Source organism: Simochromis diagramma, unplaced genomic scaffold, assembly GCF_900408965.1.
Source record: "Simochromis diagramma unplaced genomic scaffold, fSimDia1.1 OVJJ01000561.1, whole genome shotgun sequence".
Classification (NCBI taxonomy): Eukaryota; Metazoa; Chordata; class Actinopteri; order Cichliformes; family Cichlidae; genus Simochromis; species Simochromis diagramma.
Window position 1 is genome coordinate 307,076 of NW_024387384.1, and position 26,025 is coordinate 333,100.

General features: G+C 43.9%; 1 protein-coding gene across 6 annotated transcripts in view; it reads left to right on the forward strand.

The window, feature by feature from the left end:
* The first annotated feature begins 922 nt into the window (after nucleotides 1-922).
* The window catches only part of rgs19 (regulator of G protein signaling 19), a 40,542-nt gene continuing 15,439 nt past the window's right edge, over nucleotides 923-26,025 (forward strand). The window contains exons 1-2 of one of the 6 annotated variants that reach the window (XM_040009763.1): nucleotides 925-1,163; nucleotides 13,362-13,472. In XM_040009763.1, the coding sequence (XP_039865697.1) occupies nucleotides 13,458-13,472 (15 nt within the window). In that variant the 5' untranslated portion in view covers nucleotides 925-1,163; nucleotides 13,362-13,457. Of the gene's footprint in view, nucleotides 1,164-5,048; nucleotides 5,066-10,679; nucleotides 14,244-26,025 lie in introns of those variants that run through there. The other 5 variants (XM_040009764.1, XM_040009765.1, XM_040009761.1 and 2 more) reach the window with 5 other exon arrangements.

The following is a 26,025-nucleotide window of genomic DNA, read 5'->3' on the forward strand; positions in this document are numbered from 1 at the left end:
AGCTGCAGGTGGTAGAAACAAATTTGATATCAGAAACACAATGCAGGCTGGGTTCAAAGGTCACCCTAATATCAGTCAGTGAAGGCTGCTGCTAAAACACAGCCAGAGGCAGGAAAGGGTGTACTGTTTCCTGCAGCTGTGGTTTACAAATGTGTGGTGTGTGCACTCGTTCAGTGTTACACAGGTGAGTTAGTGACTCCACCTCATCTGTGCACCAGTTAAAGACAATGATCAGTGAATGGAAACCAGGAAGGAAATCAATTCATAAAAACTTCCCATCTTCCAGCTCGCTCTTTGCCCTCTCCTTGGTGGATGGCGCCCCCTGCTGTTCACCGTGTGTGTCTGTTTGCAGAAGCCACAGGAAGCTGTCCAGCTGGTTCTTTGACGGAAAAGTTATTCAAGCCCGCAGCATCTCCATTGAAACAGAAAACTCAGGATTAAACATGACTTTCTGACCCCCCTCCCACTTTCAGCTGCAGGGACATTTGTAACAATATCAGCATCGAAACTGAACAATGATTTAAAGACAAGGTAAAACAACAACAACAACAAAAACAGGTGTGTAGGCAGTGACATCACCGAGGCTATTAGTTATCTCCGTTATCTGATTGAAACAAACTGCTCTCTGATATTAATGCCAAGGATCAGCGCTGGCCAGAGTTTAAACACCCGATCAGATACAAATGTTTCCTGTTTTACTCAAACGTCGTGCTGTATAGAAATCATGACACAGCTGCAGGAGTGTGTGTGTATTACTGGACAGGTAGGTGTGGTTTGCTGTCTGGTGTGTAATAACTAACCGCGTGCTTCAATAACGTGAGTAAACAGTTGATAAAGTTTTTTTTCAACTCCAGCTCTCCTGCCTGCATGGACGTTATGTATATGCGCATGCGCCGTGGCGCCCGTGTCCGTCAGGGCGGTGATCTCTCTCTTGTTCTGCGTCTCTCTCTCTCTCTCTCTCTCTCTGGGAAAAACCCGAGTAGGAGGAGGAGGAGGACTCCTTCCTCTTCTCCGTCTTGTTCTGCTCCGGCGGCGGTGAGCGCTGATTGGAGTAAATGATAAAAAGCTCCCGGTGCGCGGCGGTGAAGGCAGACAGACGCACGCGGATGTGTCTCCGGAAGCGCAGCGGAAGCCGCCCCGCGGACCTCCTTCAAGCCCAGATTGTGAGTATGAGCTGCAGAGGAGGGGGCGGGGGGCGCGCTTTCACTTCAAGCCCCCGTGCGGGCTCCCGTCCGCGGCCACGCTGCTCCGCCGGAAGGTCGGTGATTCCTCCCTCCCCCCCTGCCAACGAGCGGCCAGTGTGCGGGGGTGGGGGGGAGAGGAGGACCCGTGTCTCCTTTCCTGCTTCCTCTCTGAGTGACATTGGACCGACAGCTCTGGGGGAGGAGTGAGGAGAGGAAGGCAGCTCTTTAGTCCTCTTTCCTTCACTCCGTGCTTGTTTCCTTCAGCTCTCATGTGTGCCAAAGACCTGCGGAGGCTCAGTGAGGAAGGCCCGGTGCAGACCAGCAGGGACAAACTTTAATGGGTTAGACCGGACTTCTGTTCTCCTGCTGTGACAGATGTTCTGGTGTTGTTAGCCATGTTTTGGCGTTCTGACAGAGGTTCTGTTTTCATGAAAAGACGTTCTGGTGTTCTAGCGGAGGCTACGATGTTCTGACAGATGTCCGGACAGATGTTCTGACAGATGTTCTGACAGACGTTCTGGTGTTCTAGCAAAGGCTAAAATGTTCTGACAGATGTCCGGACAGATGTTCTGACCGATGTTCTGACAGACGTTCTGGTGTTCTAGCAAAGGCTAAAATGTTCAGACAGATGTACGGACAGATGTTCTGACAGACGTTCTGGTGTTCTAGCAAAGGCTAAGATGTTCAGACAGATGTACGGACAGACGTTCTGGTGTTCTAGCAAAGGCTAAGATGTTCTGACAGATGTCCGGACAGATATTCTGACAGATGTTCTGACAGACCTTCTGGTGTTCTAGCAAAGGCTAAAATGTTCAGACAGATGTACGGACAGATGTTCTGACAGACGTTCTGGTGTTCTAGCAAAGGCTAAGATGTTCTGACAGATGTCCGGACAGATGTTCTGACAGATGTTCTGACAGATGTTCTGGTGTTCTAGCAAAGGCTAAGATGTTCTGACAGATGTTCTGACAGACGTTCTGGTGTTCTAGCAAAGGCTAAGATGTTCTGACAGATGTACGGACAGATGTTCTGACAGACGTTCTGGTGTTCTAGCAAAGGCTAAGATGTTCTGACAGATGTCCGGACAGATGTTCTGACAGATGTTCTGACAGATGTTCTGCTGTTCTAGCAAAGGCTAAAATGTTCTGACAGATGTCCGGACAGATGTTCTGACAGATGTTCTGACAGACGTTCTGGTGTTCTAGCGGAGGCTACGATGTTCTGACAGATGTACGGACAGATGTTCTGACAGATGTTCTGACAGACGTTCTGGTGTTCTAGCGGAGGCTACGATGTTCTGACAGATGTACGGACAGATGTTCTGACAGACGTTCTGGTGTTCTAGCAAAGGCTAAGATGTTCTGACAGATGTCCGGACAGATGTTCTGACAGATGTTCTGACAGACGTTCTGGTGTTCTAGCGGAGGCTACGATGTTCTGACAGATGTACGGACAGATGTTCTGACAGACGTTCTGGTGTTCTAGCAAAGGCTAAGATGTTCTGACAGATGTCCGGACAGATGTTCTGACAGATGTTCTGACAGACGTTCTGGTGTTCTAGCGGAGGCTACGATGTTATGACAGATGTACGGACAGATGTTCTGGTGTTCTAGCAAAGGCTAAGATGTTCTGACAGATGTCCGGACAGATGTTCTGACAGATGTTCTGAAAGATGTTCTAGTGTTCTAGCAAAGGCTAAGATCTTCTGACAGATGTACGGACAGATGTTCTGACAGACGTTCTGGTGTTCTAGCGGAGGCTACGATGTTCTGACAGATGTACGGACAGACGTTCTGACAGACGTTCTGACAGACGTTCTGGTGTTCTAGCGGAGGCTACGATGTTCTGACAGATGTACGGACAGATGTTCTGACAGATGTTCTGACAGACGTTCTGGTGTTCTAGCGGAGGCTACGATGTTCTGACAGATGTACGGACAGATGTTCTGACAGACGTTCTGGTGTTCTAGCAAAGGCTAAGATGTTCTGACAGATGTCCGGACAGATGTTCTGACAGATGTTCTGACAGACGTTCTGGTGTTCTAGCGGAGGCTACGATGTTCTGACAGATGTACGGACAGATGTTCTGACAGACGTTCTGGTGTTCTAGCAAAGGCTAAGATGTTCTGACAGATGTCCGGACAGATGTTCTGACAGATGTTCTGACAGACGTTCTGGTGTTCTAGCGGAGGCTACGATGTTCTGACAGATGTACGGACAGATGTTCTGGTGTTCTAGCAAAGGCTAAGATGTTCTGACAGATGTCCGGACAGATGTTCTGACAGATGTCCGGAAAGATGTTCTGACAGACGTTCTGGTGTTCTAGCGGAGGCTACGATGTTCTGACAGATGTACGGACAGACGTTCTGACAGATGTTCTGACAGACGTTCTGGTGTTCTAGCGGAGGCTACGATGTTCTGACAGATGTTCTGACAGATGTTCTGACAGATGTTCTGGTGTTCTAGCAAAGGCTAAGATGTTCTGACAGATGTCCAGACAGATGTTCTGACAAATGTTCTGACAGACGTTCTGGTGCATTAACAAGAGTTCTGTTGTCATGAAAGACATTCTCATGTTCTGAAAGATTTTGACCTTGTAAGAGAGGCTCTAAAGATCTGACGTAGGTTCCGGTGTTCTGATAGACGTTCTCGTTCTCTGACAGAGGTGTTGATGCCACTGATGTTTTAGTGTTCTGACACAGGTTCTGTTATCAGGAAATATGTTCTGGTATTCTGACAGAGGCTCTCATGGATAGATACTTTATTGATCCCACAAGGGAAATGTTTGTGTTACAGGAGCCTGATAAAGAGTCCAGTCTACAATACACAACAAGACACGACACACTTAAAGGTGCCATCTTATAGAATAGAATAGAATTAGAATAGAATAGAATTCAACTTTATTGTCATTGCACATGCACAGGTACAGGGTAACGAAATGCAGTTTGCATCCATCCAGAAGTGCTTTAGTGATATAGATATATTACAATATATATTAGCAATAATATAGATATGTAAGTATATTACAGAAATGGGTCTATTATGTTATAATGTACACGGTATGAGGTATGTTGTGAATATTGTATAACTATAAGTATGTACAGGCTGTAGTGAGTACAAGCTATGTACAGGCTATGAACAGGATATAAATATGAAAAACTATACAGAATATGAAATAAATAACTTTACAGAAATCTGAGATATACAGCTATACAGAAATGGGAACTATGCAAGTTGTAAACAGTTGTAGGATTAAAAATTATCGAATGTACAGAATGATTATTTACACAGAGCTATACAGTAGTGCAGTTAAGAAAAGTGAGATATAATTCCTACAGAGGCTATATAAAGCGCTAGTGGTTGTGAGTGGTGGTTCAGTCCATGTTATTATAGTGTGTTTGAGGGTATGGTTGTCTATTGTGGGTGTGTGTATGTCCAGTCCATGTGTTAACGTGGGTTAGATGTCAGGAGGCAGAGTTCAGGAGTCTGACAGCTGTGGGGAAGAAGCTGTTCCGGTACCTGTTGGTCTTAGTCCGGAGGCTCCTGTAGCGCCTCCCAGAGGGCAGGAGGGTGAAGAGTCCATGTGATGGGTGATTGGGGTCTTTGATGATTTTCCCAGCCCTTTTCAGACACCGCTTCCTGTAGATGTCTTTTATGGCAGGAAGTGGTGCTCCGGTTTTCACGACCCTCTGCAACGCCTTCCGGTCCGAGGCAGAGCAGTTCCCGTACCAGACTGTTATACAGTTGGTCAGGATGCTCTCGATGGTGCAACGATAGAAGTTCACCAGGATGTCTGAGGACAGGTGGTTCTTCCTCAGAGTCCTCAAGAAGAAGAGGCGCTGGTGAGCCTTCTTGACCAGCTTGGAGCAGTTGGTCGTCCAGGTGAGATCCTCGGAGATGTGGACTCCCAGGAACTTGAAGCTGCTCACACGCTCCACAGCCGTCCCCTTAATGTGGATGGGTGGATGTGGGTCAGCATTCCTCCTGTAGTCCACGATGAGCTCCTTGGTCTTCTCGGTATACTATAAGATTAAGATTAAGATACTATAAGATTATACTATAAGATTTAATATATTTACAACAGTATTAAAAAAGTCCAAATAAAGTTAGTTAAACATGGTAAAAGTAAAACTGACATTTTATAACAGAAGTGCAAACTGCATTCAAAAACTTTTTGTGCACTACCAGTCGAACGTTTGGACACACCTTCTCATTGAATGGTTCTTCTTTATACAAAAAAGGGTGAAACAACTCAGAACCGTGTTTTAGATTCTTGGTAACATCCAGCCTTTGCTTTGATTCCTGCTTTGCTCACTCTTCTCATTCTCTCCATGAGCTTCATGAGGTCGTCTCCCAAAATGGTTTTCCAACAGTCCTGAAGAAGTTCCCAGAGATGCTGAGGACTTGTTGGCCCTTTGCCTTTACTCTGCGCTCCATCCCAATCCATCTCCACTGGGTTTAGGTCAGGTGACCATGGAGGCCTCACATCACTCTCCTTCTTGGTCAAACAGCCCTCACACATCCTGGAGGTGTGTTTGGGCTCATTGTGCTGTCCTGGCATATGTCTGCAGGATGCTGTGGTAGCCATGCTGGTTCAGTTATTATGGTTCTTGTCATAATATGAATTCTAACAGTTGTCAAATAGGGCTGTGTTTGACAACTGTGAACCCTGACAGACACACCTGTGAGGTGAAACCATGTGACGAGATCATGTAGCTCACTGAGAGAAGGCCGAGGGTTTGCAGTCAACAAAGCAAAGGATGGCTACTTTCAGAATCTAAAATATAAAACATATTTAGTGTTTTTATTAATCTTTCTTTGCTACATAATTCTATAAAGCTCGATGCATATATTTGATGTTTGTATCTACAATGTGTAAAGTAGTAAAAATACAGAAAAACCATTCAATGAGAAGCTGTGTCCAAACGTTCGACTGGTAGTGTAAATGTAAGAAAAACAGCTGTATGAAGCTGTAATACAGTGACAGGTATGTTCTGTATGTGACCTGTGAGGTCAAATCAAGGTCAAGTTTATTTATGTAGCACATTACCAACAGTCCATGCTGCACAAAGTGCAATGTAAAATACCACTAAAATAAGATGCACAACAGTGATGCAGGTAAAACATCGAAGAGAGGAAAAATAAATAAATAAAACAAGTAAATAAAAACAACAACTAAGGCTGTTAAAACCAAAATGTTTAGGTCAACGTGTGTTAAAAGCCAGACCATAAAAATGTGTCTTTAGTGATGATTTAAAATGTTAGTGTTTGTGCAGGTCTAATATTAAGAGGAAGACTATTGCAGAGTCTGGTTCCTGCCACAGAGAAGCCTCTGTCACCACCACACTTTAGTCCAGGAGTAGTTAAGGTTAGTTCTGACCTGGACCTCACGGTCCAACAACAAGAATGCAGAGTTAAGGGAATATCATTAACAACCCTTCAAAGTGCCGTCTCTGTGTTGTGTACTGATTTAAAACCAGATTGAAACTTTTCATCGATCTCATTAAGATCGAGGTGAGCCCGCAACTGTAAACTGTAAATAGACCAGTTTCTCCAGAACTTTTGAAAGAAAGGGAAGCTTTGAGATTGGCCTGTAATTGGACAGAACAGTTGGGTCCAGTTTGTGATTTTTAAGACGAGGCTGAACTATAGCTTGTTTAAAACATGATGGGACACAGCCTGTAGCAAGGCAAGTGTTGATTAATCTGTGGATAAAAGCCCAACAGTATTAAAAGTATTTTTAAGCAGATTTGGAGGAAGCCGATCTGATGTGCAGTGTGATGATCTTCGGTGATGAACTACCACAGACAGTTCACTCAAACTGAGACAGCTGAACACACAGGAGGAACACTGAGGTCTGAGGCAGGGGGCGACCAGACATAAGAAACTTTATCAGTAAAAATGCTGAAAAGTCATCAACTATACATCTGACATCACCACATGGACAAAAAATCGGATTAAAACATTATAAAGTACCTGAGGTTGTTTGTGGACACCAGGTTTGAGACAAGCTGAGTGTTTGCAGTCTGTGCAGCCTCTTGGTGAGCAGAGACGCAAACATGAAGCCTATCGTTTTTCCATCTCCTCTCAGCGTGTCTGCAGTCACGTCTAAGGCTGTGCGTATGTTCATTCAGCCATGGCTCTGATAATGGCTCAGCACGCACAGTCCTGAGTGGAGCGATTCAGTCCAAGATTTAAGTGCAGGTTGAATTAAAATGTCAGAACGTCCTCAGCGCTTTCACAGCTGGAGTTCATTTTTTATTGCATTTATTTTAGAAAATTTAGGCGCTTTCAAAGTATTAAGGGCTCGTCCTTTGTGGGCTACAGTGCACGGCTTATCCACAAACAGCCCAAAGTTAAAGTGAACAACTCAGGAAAATGATCAGAGACGCACACGTAGAGCAGGGCGATATGACCAAAGATATTTATCACGATATACATTTGAAAATCTATTTATGTATATTTATATATTTCAAAATTGATGATAATGAAAATTGTGATAACAATATAACTGATGCAAGACAAAATACTTCACAACTCCACAACTTTATTAGTGCAAAAAACCCCATTAATGTATTTTCACTTAAACAAGCAGCTGTTTTTTTATGTGAATTAAAGCTGTATAACAATGTAACAGTGCAAATGCAAATTCCTCGCAGACGGTTTAACCAAAAGGCATTTCCAGTGGAAATGGGCTGACATATGCTGAGCATAACCATGTATAATATCCACACAAGTTAAAAACTGGCGCTTTGCAACATGGAACTGCAGTGTGCCAAATAAACAAGTCAAATAGGTATTTTTCGGACCATAAGGTGCACGGGATTATAAGAAAACCAAACAGTCAAACTTGACTCATTCTTCTTGCTTCCTCCACGTCTGTACCATTGATTCATTAATGTTGAATTCTCTCACAGCTGCTCTAGTCCCATGTTCTACTGCATGACTGATAAAGTTTGAAATCCACTTCATAAGCAGTCTCTTAACAGGAGCCATTTGTGGTCCTTATACACACACACTACTGTAATATTATGTTGAAGCACAGTACGTATCACTCCGCGAGGCTCCTGCCTACGATAGCCGTAATGCTCCAACAATCCATCAGCTGGTGCGCCTTCGTCGCTTACCAAAGGCGTACTAAAACATTTTTGACAGATTTCTGCATGTACCACATAAAATCGGTTCGAGGTCAGTAAGCACAACCAGAATTCATACATAAGGCGCACTGTTGATTTTTGAGAAAATTAAAGGTGTTTAAGAGCACCTTATAGTACGGCAATAACGACGGCCCGCTTGCATGTTCTACCAAAAACTGTGCTTTGTTGTGTATCTGACGGATGAAACCTAAACCAGTTCCACACTAGAGGTGGGAATCACCATAAATCCCACGATACGATATTATCACAATACTTAACTCACGATACGATATTATTGCAATTTTTAAAATATTTTGTGATATTCAGATTCTGTACATAAAGGTAAACTTTATCAATATTCATTTTATCTAATATCAAAGTCTCGCACTCAGTCTTTCTCTCATTTCAGTCAGTTTTATTGTTGACAAACTGAACAGTTTGTATTACAGTCTAGTCCAACTTAACTGAATGCAACCATCTGGTACAATTATAGCTATTCTGAACTATGCAATTTATGAAAACTATGCAGCCCATTCAGCAACTGAAGAATTTGAAAGTAAATTAAAACAAAATATAATTTTACATTAAATAAAAAAGTTTTAAACTTAATTAAAATAAAACATGTCTTAAAGTAAAATAAATAAACTGTCATGTTTATTACTGCCAAAAAAAGTTAAACACATTTGGACAGTGAAGGAATGTGAGTGAGGATTCTTGCTCAGAAAAAGGATCAACATGCTCTGAAGTCAGAGCAAAAACTTTTTTGTAACAAAATATCGATTTCTGCTGTCCCTGTATCGATACATTATTAGCAAACAAAATATCACGATACTACACAGTATCGATTTTTTCCCCCACCCCTATTCCACACCACTGAAGTTTCAGCATTTTTACAAACCAGTTCTGGTTCATCGTTTCATTCAACGATCTGCTTTCGCCCTTCTTATTCTCCGTCGCCGCCATGTTCATATGAAAACAAAGGCACTGCGCATGCGCGTTTTACCCATATTCTATCACGATATTTTATTTTCTCATCGTTGCCCAACATTATACCGGTGTTACTGTGAACGGTATGATATGGCCAAAAAAATCCATAAATCCAAAATACTCCCCAAAAAAGGGCACACACAGCTTGGACCAGATGTGGCTCACATCTGCAAGTTTTACAAAGACTGCAAGGTCCTCATGGTGATGTGATCTGCCTGACACATCATGTCTGTTAGAAATATTGGGGTAGCTCTCTGGGGTGGCTGTGGCTCAGGTGGTAGAGCAGATCAGCTACTGACTGGAAGGTTGGTGGTTCGATCCTTGGCTTCCCAGGTCTGCATGCCAAGTATCCTTGGGCAAGAACCTAAAACTAACCCCAAGTTGCTCTCCGATGCATCGGAGTGTGAATGTGTGTGAATGCTTAGAGTACAGAAGGAAGTGCTTGTATGAGTGGGTGAATGAGGTCTGTTGTATAGATTGTATAGAGCGCTTTGAGTACTCCGGAAGAGTAGAAAAGCGCTATATAAGAATCAGTGCATTTACTAGAGCAGGGCGATATGACCAAATATATTTATCACCATATACATTTGAAAATTTGCGATAACGATATAACTGACGATATAATTGACACTAGACAAAATACTTTACAACTCCTCAACTTTATTAGTGCAAAAAAAAATCAATGTATTTTCACTTAAACAAGCAGCTGTTTTTTATGTGCATTAAAGTTATATAAAAATTTAACAGTGCAAAGTCTTTGCTGACAGTTTAACCAAAAGGCATTTCCAGTGGAAACTGGCCAACATATCCTCAGCATAACCATGTATAATATCCACAAAACTTAAAAAGAGCTTATACACACACAATACGGTAACATTATGTTGAAGCACAGTACGTATCACTCCACGAGGCTCCGCCTACGATAGCCGTAATGCTCCGACAATCCATCAAGCAGTGCGGCTTCGTAGCTTAGCAAAGTCGTACTGAAACATTTGACAGATTTTCGAGCGCCGTGCACATAAAATCGTTTCGAGGTCAGTAAACACAACCAGAATTCATACATAAGGCACACGGGATTATAAGGGGCTCTGTCGACTTTCAGACAAATCAAAGGATTGATTTTAAGTGCGCCGTATTTTCCAAACAACACGGTAATAACGACGGCCCGCTAGCATGCGCTACCAAAAATAGTGCTTTGTTGTGTATCTGACGGACGATAGCTAAACCAGTTCCACACCACTGAAGCTGCAGCATTTTTACAAACCAGTTCTGGTTCATCGTTTCATTCAACGATCCGCTTTCGCTCTTCTCATTCTGCATCGCCACCATGTGCGTATGTAAACAAAGGCACTGCGCATGCGTGTTTTACCCATATTCTATTGCGATATTTCATTTTCCTATCGTTGCCCAACATTACACCGGTATTACTGTGAACGGTATGATATAGCCCCGCCCTAGCATTTACTATTTACTCTCATAATGACTATGAGGTTTGTTGAATTTCTCAGGTTAACCCTGATCATGTGTTGCTAACCTGGAATTCAAACGTGAGGCCAAGCAGTGTTGCTGCCTTGCTCACGTGAGAGAATTGAACCGTGTTCCTTAAATTTAGAGCTGCATTTGGAACAAACAGACACAAAGTGTTCCTCCGTGCTTCCTTCCTTTCTTGGTGTGTCGATGACTCGTATAGCTTACGTCAGGATAAACTGCAGTATGGGGATTTATGGGAATGTTGTCATTATGACCATATAGGGTGCTGGCTCTGGTTTCAGGAGGAAGAGACACTGAAAAGCAGAAATAACGTGTTTCTGCATTTAAGGAATTGTATTTCGAGCAGCAGTTTTTACATCCAAGTCCCTCAGAGTGGAACAAACACCTGTCTGTAATCATTACTGATCACCTGCGGGTGCTTCGCCTCGACTCCGTTTCCCTTCTGTCTGAACACCCAGCCCTCCCCTCATGTCACTCTTGGTTTTACATATTAGGCTTAAAAGCATGTTGGAGGTGAGGGTTGTGGGTCATTGCAATAATGTGTCTTAATGTGAAAGTCTTTGGAAGCCTCTGGAAAGAAAGCTGTGCTGGTTTGTTTGAAGTCTCTTGTGAACTTTGAATAAAGCCACCTCTCAGATAGCCGCCGGAGGACGAGGAGCAGGACGGCTTTTTCTGTCTTCCTGTTGCCAGTTGGTACACACTTCCTCTTCTTGCGTCTTTCTTCATTATGTCTGTTGCTTACTTCCTCTTTTTCAGACTGCTCATCTTCTTCCCTTCTGTCTGTTTCTCCTTTTGTCTTGTGTATATAGCACTCCGGCCATCTTTGATTCACCGATGCGTACGTCTGTGGCCTTTTATCAGAAGATGCTGCTTCATCAGCCTGTTAAAGTAAAGGTCATATTCACTCAGAGAACCGCAGCAGTGATTCAAGATACAAGAACTTTATTGTCAGTACAACAGTATACACAGTATGCAGCGTACCGAAATGACTCATCGTGGTGCCTCCTTAATGTGAGGTCAAAGGTTTGATCCCTGTTCCTTCGTCCTGGATGCTGTCCTTGGACAAATCCCTGAACACAGAGGTTTCCTGTGCGCTGGTGTGTCAGGGTGTGAATATAGAAAAGCTAACAGCAGTGAGGGTCCGTTTACAGCCTTTATCTCCCCTAGCCTTAACCCTAACCTCCCCCATTGTCAGCTTTTCCTATTGAAAGTGAAAAAGAGTGGTGGCATGATGGCTGACCACTGATTCTAACCTTCAACAGAACTTCTTCCTTCCAGAGTTGGAGAAAAAGCATTTTCAGAACCAGAAATTTCAGTTACTCGTTTTTTTCTGTCCATGTGTTACAGTGGAAACATCCTCAGCTCCACCTCTGATGGTGGGTGAAGTTCTCGTCTTTACGGAGACTTTGCATGAAATCACGGTGCACAAAAACTTAACTGTGTTTGCCTGAATGGTTCGTTAACTGGAATCTGATGAACTGGATTAAAATGTGACTGTTTAGTACAGGTGTCATTGCTCCCTCTGCTGCTTTCTTGGTCATATGGTTTTACACTCGCCACACTCACGTCCTCCAAATGTTTACAACTAATTGAATGCATCAGGAGCTCGTTCATCTCTGCTGTTCGATGTTCGAGGTTTAACCCTTTATTGACGATGGGCCCGCTGACAGGCCCATTTTACAAGTGCTCTTTAAACGACGGTAACTCCGTCATCGTTTATGCTAGAGAGAAAATGTGGACGCTTACTGAAAGACGAGAAAACTTTATGGTGCATCTTTAGAAAGCACGAGCAACCGATGGTCCAATCACATGTAAGAATTGATGATGCATGGGTGTGAAGAAGTGGCAACGCCCCAAAAAAGGCCTGCAGATTTAAAAAAACTGAGTGGCTTAGGCTCAAAAACTTCATTGTACATATTTAGTATAGTTCATTTTTAGAGTTGATGTGTTACATTTTGTTTCGGTGGAATATCAGTTTCCACTTAACTATAAATCTGAAAACACAGAGTCTGTTTTTTATTTTCGTCCACTGTAAACTGTTGTTGCGTTGTCACAACAATACAGTGATGTAAAATGACTGACAGATATTTAAAGCTGGGGTTATTCTGAAAAAAGGGGCAAAAGCATTCACTTATAGTGTGATTTCTGCCCCTATTACAGCCAAAATGACCAAATACGTCCAGGCGGCCTAATGATGCTTGGTCAGTAAGAGCAGCAGATTAGAGGTGATGATGTCATCTCGTCCTCACAGCGCCCAGAAAACACGCCAACGTGTCAGAATCATTTAAATATAAAGTTCATTAAGAATCTTTCAGTGTCCTTTTCACACTTTTGCACACACACACTCACTATGGTCTTTTTTCTCTCCTTCGTGTGTGTGTGTGTGTGTGTGTGTGTGTGTGTGTGTGTGTGTGTGTGTGTGTGGACACCTTGTGAATAAATCTGCCTCTTGGTGGATTTGTTGGTGCTGTTTGATGTTGCATTCGTGAACATCTCCATGTGTTTGGACTGTATGTGCGTTTGTGCATTTCGCTGTGTGTGTGTGTGTGTGTGTGTGTGTAAAGCAGAGGTCCGAGGCTGAAGAGTGGATGACATGCGTGTGCCCGGCCTGCTAACACCGCTGACGACGCGCGCTCTAACCGACCGGCCGCTCTCTCGACATGGCGGATGTTCTGGTAAAGCCCTCTGACTGTGTGTCCTCTCTGTGTCCGTCTGTCCGTGTGCCACACAAACACGTCCTCTTCTAGCAGTAATGAGGTCACATCATCATCAGCAGTGTGAGAGTTGTCCTCGCGCACCACACAATCATTTCTTTATGGACTCTGGAGCAGCAGACCAGGGAAGGTGCTGTCATGTTGTAACATGCACGAGAGCTGAAACTGGATGTAATGTGACGCTCATCTCGGACCAGAAGCACGTAAAGGGTTTTGTCTGTAATGTGTTGAGAAGAACAAGGGCACAGGCCGAGCGAGCAGCTGGGCTGCGACAGCTGGGCTGATGTTGTGATGAGCTGTGGGGATTTAGCCTCAGGGATGTGGTCAGGTTGGTTTTCCTGTGAAAGAGAGAAACTTTGACAAGTCGAGACTGGACTGATTCCAGAGATGAACAAGTTCAAGAATGTAAACACTGCTTTTAGCAGCTTTTTCCTCCTTTTCCTGCCTCGGTGGTGTGAAGAGGTCCGTGCAGTCCTCGTGGCAGGGTTAGCTGTGTGTGTGTGTATGGACGCCAGGTCTGATTCATCAAGTTTCAGAGAGAAACCAAGAACCCCTGTGTGTCACAATACCTCTGATTCTGCTTCCTGCCCCCCACCCTTCGTCTCTTCCTCCTTTACGGGAGTGAAGGCGTGCTGATTGATGGAGGCGTCGTGGCTGTTAGCGAGCGGCTGAAAGGAAGGAGAAAGAAGGACTGGTTTGTCGATCGTTCGCCGCTGAATCGTCCCGTCTCTGGTGAGCTGTGTGGCTGAATGCTTTCTGTGTGCTTTAGCGTGCTGCCGTGGGCACTCCTGTCACCTTAAAGACGATGGATGCAGGTACGGCGTGAGTCACGCCATGCTGTCGATACTGTTGATTATCGACCGAACTGAAGATTCATAGCTAAGATTTGAGAAATGATTTCTGATCTGTGGGTGTTTGAGGAAAGGCAAAGGTCTTTAGTGGAAAATGCATCATGGTCAACTGTATTTCTCAGTTCCTGAAAAGCTGAACAGTCTGGGAAATGCTGATTTTCATGTGTTGGCTTGTAAACAACAATGAAAGGGCCCAGCAAACTTTCAAGTTGAATATTTGAAAGCTGCAGAGGCGGCAGACATTCTGTATTTAAATAAGAAGTACAGATAGTAGTTTTGAAAATACTCCAGTAAATGTCGAAGTACTAAATAAACTCTTTGAAGAAGTACAGAGTAAGAAATGAAAGAGTAGCTCCCTGGAGGACGTCTGACAGCTGCGCACACTCAACCTTGTGGTATAAAAATGCGAATATAAACCTACTTGAGATGAATTTTCATTGCAATAAATGCAGTCAGCCTGAATCACTGAAGCAGAACATGAGCAGCTGCCTACATGTTGGCGCCGGGAGCGGGCCAACAATAACCTGAACTATGCTCAATACAAATCTGCCCCAACTGTAAAGAGCAGTAAATTATCTCATTTTGATTATAAAGCATGTTCTGTTAGACTAAAGATGTAAAATTGTGGAGTAAGGCATAAACAGGGAAATGTTTAACACATAACTAAGAAATGCTTAATAGTTATTTTTCAAATGTAAGCAAAGGCAGTAAGGGCTTGTGTGTGTACACGGCAGCATGAACTCTGTTGGATTTACCTGCACGTGTAAAACCTTGTCCTGTTGCTGCGCTTACAGAAACGCTGTCTCTGACTTGAAAAACTTTACTTTATGCTCCTCCCACTCCCTGCTTCTCAGCTTGATGCTGACATCTCCCCTCGGTGAGGGGTTAGGTCCGAAACAAACCACATTAACCCCTGACTTCAGTTGTGCCTCTTTCATCTCTTTTTATGCGACGTACCCCGGTGATTCATACACGAGTAGGATTGCCTCATGTGTTACAGTTTACGCTCATATCGTTTAAAAAATAACTACTCAATTAAAGTACAGCTCCTAAAAGTTCTACATAAGTATAGTAATAAGGTATTTATACTTTATTTTTCCCACCTGTGCCGGGCTGTGGAGATTTCCATCTTAAATGTTTCCCTTCAGGTTGGTTTTATATTCTGAGTGGGGGTAATACAGGCAGGTCTTCCCTCAGAGTGTGTTTGCTCCTGAGCCTGAATGTGGTCTTTGGACCGTTAATACCACCTTAATACCATTAGTGGTACCGTCTGAGGACCCTGAGGAAGAGCACTGAAGCCGCTGCTTTTGTTGGGCTCCCATTTAGTTCTGTATATGATTTTTTAAATCTCTAATATATATATGAGTAATAATCCATGTTAAAATCAGTCACTACAATAGAATTGAATGGCCCTTTATTGTCATTGTACATGTACAACAGTATGGTGGCTACTCCACGCTGACTGAGCAGCAGTAAAAATCATAGAAATAGTAAAAACATCAGGAGTAAACAGGAAAGTAGTGTTAACAGTCCGAATGGCCCGGGGAAGAAGCTGTTAGTGAGTCTGGAGGAATAGTGACCCTCTGTGCAGCCTGTCTGACCCCTGAGTACCAAACACCAGGCAGGAGGAGAGCCTGAAGGCCAGCAGCAGCTCCTGCTCCAGGTTATTCTAAGTGCAGCCGCTGCTGGGCCTTCTTTACCAGGTGGTGGTGTTGTGGGTCCGGGTGAGCTTAGCGGGGTGGCCTCAAACAGAGCAAAAAAGATGTTGAGCTCCTCTGCGAGTTTGAGGCTGCTGTCAGGGGTTGGGGGACTCTGGCCTTTGTAGTTGATGAGGGCTTGCACACCTCTCCGCACCTGATGGGGGTTGCTGTCGGTGAGCAAGCCCTCTGTCTTCCTCCTGTACCTCCTCCCCAGGTTGGCTCTGGCAGTCGTGTATAAAGAACTGTCTCTCAGCCTTCGGCTGAGTTACGAGTTGTGATCAGAGCCTGGACTTCATTCGTCATGGGTTAGGAAAAACCTGGATGGTTTGGTGACTGTCACATTCTCTACAAGGCACTTACTGTAGAAAAGGACAGACTGAGTGAAGGTTTCCAGGTCCTGCGGTTCGAAGACGGATCAGTCTGTCAGATCAAGAGAACAACATCTGGCCTTGTTTTAATGACCCCGGTGCTTAGAGGAGTTTGTTTCCTGAGAGGGGGTGTATGCAGAGATAAGGAGCAGAGAGAGGGGGTCAGATTGTCCCATGTGGGGAGGAGCGTGGCTCTATTCCTGTACACATGGTCCAGTGTCCTGTCCCCTCTGCTAGGACAGTTAACATGCTGGTGGAATTTACAGGATAATGATTTCAAAAATGCCTTATTAAAGTCCCAGCAACAACATGGATGTGCTCTGGGGTCTCTGCTTTCTGCTGATAGAAGTTGGAGGTGGATGAGACTTGAGCTAGCGTTGTAAACAATGGTAACTGTGGCTACCGTTAGCCCGTGAGGTAGATAAAAGCACCTGCACTGAATGGACTGAATGGAATCTCAGTGTGCAGTGACTGTCTGTGATTCTACTGTTGTTGTCCTGAAGCACATGAGCACACAGCCCACCACCCCTTCCCTTACCAGAGTCTTTGTTGTGGTCCTGGGGGTGTAACGTCTGGCCCGGAAACTCCTCTGAGGAATCAGGGATGTTTGGATGCATCCAGCATGCAGCTACAGTGAGTAGACAGCACTCAGGACAAAGCAGTTGTAGTAAATCTCTGATTGTAGCTCCTTTGTTTTGTTTGTGAGGGATCTGGCGTTGCTGAGGAAGATTGCGTTAATGTTTTCACATCTCCACTTCAAACTCTACCTCTCCCTGCACTGTCTTGCTTGCTGTTCCCAACAATAACCTACAGGGGGCCCGGTGATCCCGCAATCTCACGGATACTGGCGTACCAATCCGAAGAAGAGTCCGAGTTCAGGCTGAGGCCAATGCCTATCAGTTCGTGACACCCGAAAAACATCAGTGCATTTTAGGAAGACGTGGTGAAAAACACAAAAAGGTCCACAGTATGTGTTTGGTGGTGGAGATAGTTCCACAGGGTTGTGGGCTAAGACTCGTTCTGTCTACCACCTGAGCTACAGCCACCCCTACCCATGGAGCCAGATAACACACACCAATGAGTTAAACTGCAGGAATGTCTTAAAGACATAAAGACCTGGATGGCCGCTAACTTTCTGCTTCTTAATTCAGATCAAACTGAGGTTATTGTACTCGGCCCTGAAAATCTTAGAAATATGGTACCTAAGCAGATTCTTCCTCTGGATGGCATTACCTTGGCCTCCAGTAACACTGTGAGGAACCTTGGAGTCATTTTTGACCAGGACATGTCCTTCAACGCACATATTAAACAAATATGTAAGACTGCTTTCTTCCATTTGTGCATTTGTGTATTTATTACTTGTAAGCTTGACTACTGTCATTCATTATTATCGGGATGTCCTAAATATTGGCTTTTCTTCATTGACTCTATAAAGCACCTTGAGGTGACTATTGTTGTGATTTGCTGCTAAAAAACTAAAACTGAATTGAAAAGATTAGAGCTGCTGCTCCTACTGAGAGAGTGTGCCGAAGTCACCTGTGTGTTTCAAGTCCAGCTGGGGGGAGATCCCAGCGTGTCCAGGTAAAAACATGCATACAGACTGTCTTTACTTCTTTCTGTAGCTGCTGCAGAAAGTGTTTGTTTCTTAAACTCTAAGTGTTTTATAGGATTCTGTCTGTTTGTTTCTTGGCCTGAAGCCCTTTCAGTCAATGCTAACATCCTTGTAGCCTTAAAATGGGCGTGTGGCAGCCTGCTTGGTTACGCTGTGTGTGTGCGCGCTCTGAGTGCACGTGCACAAGCATAAACGTGTGTATATTTCGAAAGGCTTCTCCTAATAAGGACAGGGGCTGAATCTTGAGTCTGATGCAGTTTGTTGAAGCTGAAAAACCTCAAATGTGTCACCTCAGAACGGTTCGGCTGATTTAGACACCGCTGACTGTGTTCGAGTGTGAGTGCTCGAAAAGGAAACTAAGCCTGTGTGTCCAACATGTCGGTACAGCTCCTTTCCTTTCTGCCCCAGGCTCAAGTCCACCGGTGCTGTCAGCCTGGTGTCATGATGAAACATAGAACTGTTCACACTCTACAGTCACCATGACTCAAACATTTATTCCCCTTTTCTGCATTTATGTCTTTCATTGTATCACACTCCATGTCTTCATGTCCTTATAGCTCCATGTGTCCTTTGTCCACATGTCTGCTGTTTAAAAAACACAGTTTGAAAACAGAACAACACTAATCTGTTTTTGTCATTAGGACCTCTCCCTAACACACACATGCAGAGTGCTGCTGCTGATCAGATGGTGAAAATATGAAGCGCTAATCTCTCAGATTAATATTGGAAATGAGCACTTAATTATGTAAACACAGCTCTGTGCGTGTGTGTGTGTTTTTGTGCATGTGTGTGTGTGTGTGTGTGCGTCTGTGTGTGTGTTTGTGTGCATGTGTGCGTGCGTCTGTGTGTGTTTGTGTGTATGTGTGCATCTGTGTGTGTGCGCGTCTGTGTGTGTGTGTGTGTGTGTGTTTGTGTGCATGTGTGCGTGCGTCTGTGTGTGTGCATGTTTGTGTGTGTGTGTGCGCGTCTGTGTGTGTGCGTGTGTGTGTGTTTGTGTGCATGTGTGCGTCTGTGTGTGTGTTTGTGTGCATGTGTGTGCGTGTTTTTGTGCATGTGCGCGTCTGTGTGTGTGCGTGTTTGTGTGTGTGTGTTTGTGTACATGTGTGCGTGTGTTTTTGTGCATGTGTGTGTGTGTGTGCGTGAGTCTGTGTTTGTGTGCGTGTTTGGAGCTGCTCAGTGCTGTCAGTCTCCTGCATGGGCTGGGAGATGTTGTCCAACAGGGATGACAGCTTAGCCACCGTTCTCCTGTCACTCTCCACCTCCACTGGGTCCAGACTACAGCAGGGCAATATGGCCAAAAATATTTATCATGATATATATTAGAAAATAACGATATAACTGACGATATAATTCATGCGAGACAAAATACAACTCCACAACTTTACTAGCGCAAAAACCCATCCATTTATTTTCACTTAATCAAGCAGCTGTTTTTTATGTGCATTAAAGCTATATAAAAATTGAACAGTGCAAATGCAAATTCCTTGCTGAAGGTTTAACCAAAAGGCATTTCCAGTAGAAATGGGCTGACATATCCTGAGCATAACCATGTATAATATCCACCGAAGTTAAAAAGAGGTGCTTTGTGGAACGGCCGATGGTGCGTCCACAAAGCAGCTCTTTCGATATGGCAGCCTCGCTTCTGTCAGTCTGCCCCAAGGCAGCTGTGGCTACAACTGTAGCTGCCTCCACCAGTGTGTGAATGTGAGAATGAATGAATAGTGGAATTGTAAAGCGCTTTGGGTGCCTAGAAAAGCGCTATATAAATGCAATCCATTATTATTATTATTATTATTATTATTAAACTGCAGTGTGCAAGAAGAAGAGCTGTACGTTTGAATTTTTTTAGAAATCTCTCAGTCAGAACATGCTATATCATGTTTAGGTAACTAGCGAAACTAGCGAGCTAACCGCTAACTTCCTGCTAACTTCTAACTCTGTTAAATGTAATAAATCCTGTTTTCATGGATGCCTGGATGTTAAACTTAACTGTTACACCTGGTAAAGCAGCAACGCTGATCATTTTATTACAGATGAAAGAATTTAGACAGTTTTTAACTCTCAGTGATGCCGCAGTGTTGGTTTGACTTTGGGACCTGAAGCAGACAGAGTTTAGGACCCAGATTGCTCCCAGATTTACGAGCACTTTAGTCCGACAAATACGGCAATAACGACGCCGCTTGCATGTTCTACAAAAAAATTTGCTTTGGTGTGTATCTGACGAATAAACACCAAACCAGTTCCACATCACTGAAGTTGCACCATTTTTACAAACCAGTTCTGGTTCATCTGTTTCATTAAATGATCCACTTTCCCCCTTCTCATTCTCCGTTGCCACCATGCTTTTTCGGCCATGTGCGTATGAAAACAAAGGCACTGCGCATGTGCGTTTTACCCATATTCTATCGCGATATTTTATTTTGTTATCGTTGCCCAACATTATACCGGTATTACCGGGAACGGTATGATATGGCCCAGCCCTAGTCCAGAGGGCATCCTAGAACAGAGCTGGACCTCCGGATCAGCCTGTTCAGTTCTCTTCCCGAGCACAGATGCTGCTGCCCTAGCAGACCGCACCTTAAAAGATGGCTGAGGCCACCACAGAGTCATAGAAGGTCTTCAGGAGTGGGCCCTCCACTCCAAACGACCTGAGTCTCCGCAGCAGGTACAGCCTGCTCTGCCCTTTCCTGTAGAGGGCGTCTGAATTATGAGTCCAGTCCAGTTTATTGTTCAGATGAACACCAAGCTACCTGTAGCTGTCCACAGCCTCGATGTCCATACCTTGGGTGTTCAGTGGTTGCAGTGGAGGATGTTTGTGCCTGTGGAAGTCTACCACCAGCTCCTTGGTTTTATTAGTGTTGATCTGGAGGCAGTTCAGCTGGCACCAGTCCACAAAGTCTTGGGTCAGTTCTCTGTACTCCCTGTCGTCCCCATCAGTGATGAGGCCGACTATTGCAGAGTCGTCAGAGAACTTCTGCAGGAAGCAGTGGGTGGAGTTGTGGGAGACGTCTGCAGTGTAGAAGAGGAACGGAGCCAGAACCGTTCCCTGTGGGGCCCGTACTGCAGACGACCCTCTCCGACACACAGCCCTGAGTTCTCACATACTGTGGGCAGTCAGTGAGGTAGTCCATTTTCCATGTAGTGAGGTGATGGTCCACTCCTGAGTTCTTCAGCTTGTCCTTCAGGACTGTGGGAAGAATGGTGTTAAAGGCACTGGAGAAATCAAAGAACATGATTCTCAGAGTGCTCCCAGCGGTCTCCAGGTGAGAGAGGGAAGGATGCACGAGGTGAATGACGGCATCGTCCGCTCCAATGCTTGGTAGGCAAACTGAAGTGGGTCCAGTATTGGAGAAATCCGATCGTTCAGACCCACAGAAATGATTTAAATCATCATGTCAGTAAACTGTCATGAATGTTACTGCGGCTGTGATTCTCCTCCAGATTATCTCAGAGTAATGCGAATTTCCATCCATCCATCTCCAGACGCTCATCCAAACTGGAGCCTCCAGCCCCCCCACGAGGGGAGAGGCGGGGGCAGGTGGCTTTTCTGTCTAACACAGAGAGACAGATAATCATTCACACTAACACCTCGAGCTGAATCACAGAGTAACCCTAACATGCATGTTGAACCATGGGAGCCCAAAGTGGCACAGAAAAAACCCACAGTCACTTTTAACTTTTATTTTGGGGGAAGAAAAACTCTAAAGCAGAGATATTCTTCAACTGTGAGAAATAAAAACATGACTCACACACACACACAAGTGTGTGTCACATGTTGGGTCTCTTTCACTTCCTCTTGCTCTTCCTCTCTTCTATTCACGCCCTTTATTTTGTAAAACCCTAGTTTCTGTTTCCTCTTTTGTTTTTGTCTCTCCTCCTTTTTGATGTTACTTTGACTCTTTCCTGCTTTTTTCTCTCTTTCTCCCAAACAGTGAGTGTATTTCTCTTCCTCTAATCAGCGTGTCTTTTTCCCGTCTCTCATATTGTGGCTCTGATTTTTGATTTTTACTTGTTCAGTAACTTCAGTCACTGAGATGAACTTTTTATTGTTGGTGTCGGACTCGCAGTAATAATGAATGACCAGTCGTGCATCTGTTTCTGTGCATGCAGTGAATACACATTTGTTTACTGCATAATAGATTTATAAAGTAGGAAACATCCTCGATCTTTCCCAATCATCCCACTCAAATATTTCAGATTTAGGACTGGCTGTGCAAAACAGCCAGAACGATTTAACCTGAGCAGAGCTGGGAGGATGCTTCATAAGGCCAAACAACCAGTGTAGTTCACTTCCTGTCAGCTCTGTGAGGATCTTCAGGAACAGTTTTCCAGGCTCCTTGAAGGACATTCAAAGCTCTTCTTTGGATGTTTTGTTCCCTGTCAGGATGATCCCACGCTGCTTCAGTCATGCTGAGGTCTGGCTCTGTTCCCCCGTGTGTTTCTATCCAGCTGTGCCTTCACTGTGTTTGGATCATTGTCATGCTGAAACATGAAGCTGATGTTTCCAGATGTTGCTGCACGGTGGATCACACTCATCAGTTTATCAAAGATCCATCTCTCCATCAGACCTGTTCCTCTGATTTCTGAGTTCTTGTGCAATTTCCATACCTCAACCTTTCCTTGTGTTTCCGTTCATTATGGCTTCCTGATGCTGCCCTTCCACTCAGACCATTTCTGATGAGGCTTCAGTGGAAAGTAGATGATCATCGCTCAGTGTCCTGTGTCAGGTCTTTGCTGGACTTGTTCTTTTTTCTTCAGTTTTCACCTTCACTGCTGTTTGGGAGTCACCTTTGGTGCAAAAACACTATTTTATTTCAGACTTTGTCATCGTTGGTATTTTTCACAGATTCGACTAAAGAAACCAGCTGCTGGTAACAAAAAGTCTAAAGTCTTTGCTAAGGTGTCTGCTGTGTACATCCTTGAGTTAGAAGACTTTTTATGCTTTAGTGCTTCATACGTCAGAGTTCAGGGGTTAAAAACACTCCCGTGAAAAAGGTCAGGTACAGGGACTGAACAAAAACAAAAAAAGCAGCCGATGTCCAAAGAAGAAGAGCTTCAGAAAGCTGGAGAACTGTTGCGCAAAAGCACTTTAAAGATTAAAAGAAAGTAATAAAACCAAAGAGGGGTGGCTGAAAATTCAATTTTATTTATACAGCGCCAAATGACAACAACAGTCGCCACAAGGCGCTTTATATTGTAAGGCAGACCCTACAGTAACACATACTGAGAAAAAAACAACAATCATATGACCCCCTATGAGCAAGCACTTTGGCGACAGTGGGAAGGAAAAACTCCCTTTTAACAGGAAGAAACCTCCGGCAGAGCCAGGCTCAGGGAGGGGCGGGGCCATCTGCTGTGATTGGTTGGGGTGAGAGAAGGAAGACAGGATAAAGACATGCTGTGGAAGAGAGACAGAGGTTAATAACAGATATGATTCAGTGCAGAGAGGTCTGTTAACACATAGTGAGTGAGAAAGGTGACTGGAAAGGAAAAACTCAGTGCATCATGGGAATCCCCGGCAGCCTATGTCTATTGCAGCATAACTAAGGGAGGATTCAGGGTCACCTGGTCCAGCCTTAACTATATGCTTTAGCAAAAAGGAAAGTTTGAAGCCTAATCTTAAAAGTAGAGATAGTGTCTGTCTCCTGAATCCAAACTGGAAGCTGGTTCCACAGAAGAGGGGCCTGAAAACTGAAGGCTCTGCCTCCCATTCTACTTTTAAATACTCTAGGAACAACAAGTAGGCCTGCAGTGTGAGAGCGAAGTGCTCTAATAGGGTGATATTGTACTACAAGGTCATTAAGATAAGATGGGGCCTGATTATTTAAGACCTTGTATGTGAGGAGCAGGATTTTGAATTCTGGATTCAACAGGAAGCCAATGAAGGGAAGCCAAAACGAGAGAAATCTGCTCTCTCTTTCTAGTCCCTGTCAGGACTCTTGCTGCAGCATTTTGGATTAGCTGAAGGCTTTTCAGGGAGTTTTTAGGACTTCCTGATAATAATGAATTACAGTCGTCCAGCCTGGAAGGAATAAATGCATGAACTAGTTTTTCAGCGTCACTCTGAGACACGATATTTCTAACTTTAGAGATGTTGCATAAATGGAAGAAAGCAGTCTTACATATTTGTTTAATATGTGCATTGAAGGACATGTCCTGGTCAAAAATGACTCCAAGGTTCCTCACAGTGTTACTGGAGGCCAAGGTAATGCCATCCAGAGTAAGAATCTGCTTAGATACCATATTTCTAAGATTTTCGGGGCCGAGTACAATAACCTCAGTTTTATCTGAATTAAGAAGCAGAAAGTTAGCAGCCATCCAGGTCTTTATGTCTTTAAGACATTCCTGCAGTTTAACTCATCGGTGTGTGTTATCTGGCTTCATGCACAGATAGAGCTGGGTGTCATCAGCATAGCAGTGTAAATGTATGCTATGTCTTCTAATGATGCTGCCTAAGGGAAGCATGTATAATGTAAACAGAATTGGTCCTAGCACTGAACCCTGTGGAACTCCATAATTAACCTCAGTGTGTGAAGAGGACTCCATTTACATGCACAAACTGGAGTCTATTAGATAGATATGATACAAACCACTGCAGCGCAGTACCTGTAATACCTACAGCATGTTCTAATCGCTCTAATAGGATATTATGGTCGACAGTATCGAACGCTGCACTGAGGTCTAGCAGGACAAGCACAGAGATGAGTCCACTGTCAGAGGCCATAAGAAGATCATTTGTAACCTTCACTAAAGCTGTTTCTGTGCTGTGATGAGCTCTGAAACCTGACTGAAACTCTTCAAATAAACCATTCCTGTGCAGATGATCTGTTAGCTGTGTGACAACTACTCTTTCAAGGATGTTTGATATGAAAGGAAGGTTGGAGATTGGCCTATAATTAGCTAAGACTGCTGGGTCTAGAGATGCTTTTTGAGTAAAGGTTTAACTACAGCCAGCTTGAAGGCCTGTGGTACATAGCCGATTATTAGAGATAGGTTGATCATATTTAAGATTGAAGAATTAATTAATGGCAGGACTTCTTTGAGCAGTTTTGTAGGAATGGGGTCTAAAAGACACGTTGATGGTTTGGAGGAAGTAATTATTGAAGTTAACTCAGAAAGATCAATTGGAGAAAAAGAGTCTAGCTTAACATCAATGGTACTAAGAGTAGCTGTAGATAATATTACATCTGTGGGATGATTATTGGTAATTTTTTCTCTAATGATTAAAATTTTATTTGTGAAGAAGTTCATGAAGTTCCTATGCCATATGTTAAAACAAGATCTAGAGTGTGATTAAAGTGGTGGGTGGGTTCTTTTACATATTTAGCATCTACATGGATGTTAAAATCACCCACAATAATTATTTTATCTGAGCTCAGAACTAAATCAGATAAAAAGTCTGAGAAATCAGAGAGAAACTCTGTGTAAGGCCCAGGTGGACGATAGATGATAACAAGTAAGATTGGTTTCTGACTTTCACAGCTGGGGTGGACGAGGCTAAGCATCAGGCTTTCAAATGAATTAAAAGTCTGTCTGGGTCTTTGGTTGATTAATAGGCTGGTGTGAAAAATAGCTGCCACACCTCCCCCTCGGCCTGTGCTTCGAGGTTTCTGGTAGTTAGAATGACTCGGGGGTGTTGATTCATTTAAACTAACATAATCATCCTGCTGCAACCAGGTTTCTGTAAGGCAGAGTAAATCGATTTGTTGTTATTAAGTCATGTACTAACAGAGACTTGGAGGAGAGAGACCTAATATTTAATAATCCACATTTCACTGTTTTACTCTTTGGTTCAGATGTGGATACTGTATTGTTCTTTCTTTGTAATTGTTTATGTTTAAGTTGTTTGTTGCTGGTTTTTAGTTTGTTTTTTGTCTTTTTGGGAGCTGACACAGTCTCAATGGAGATGGGTTTTTGGGGGGTAGCAGGAGGAGAGAAGCTGCAGAGAGGCGTGTAAGACTGCAGCTCTGCTTCCTGGTCCCA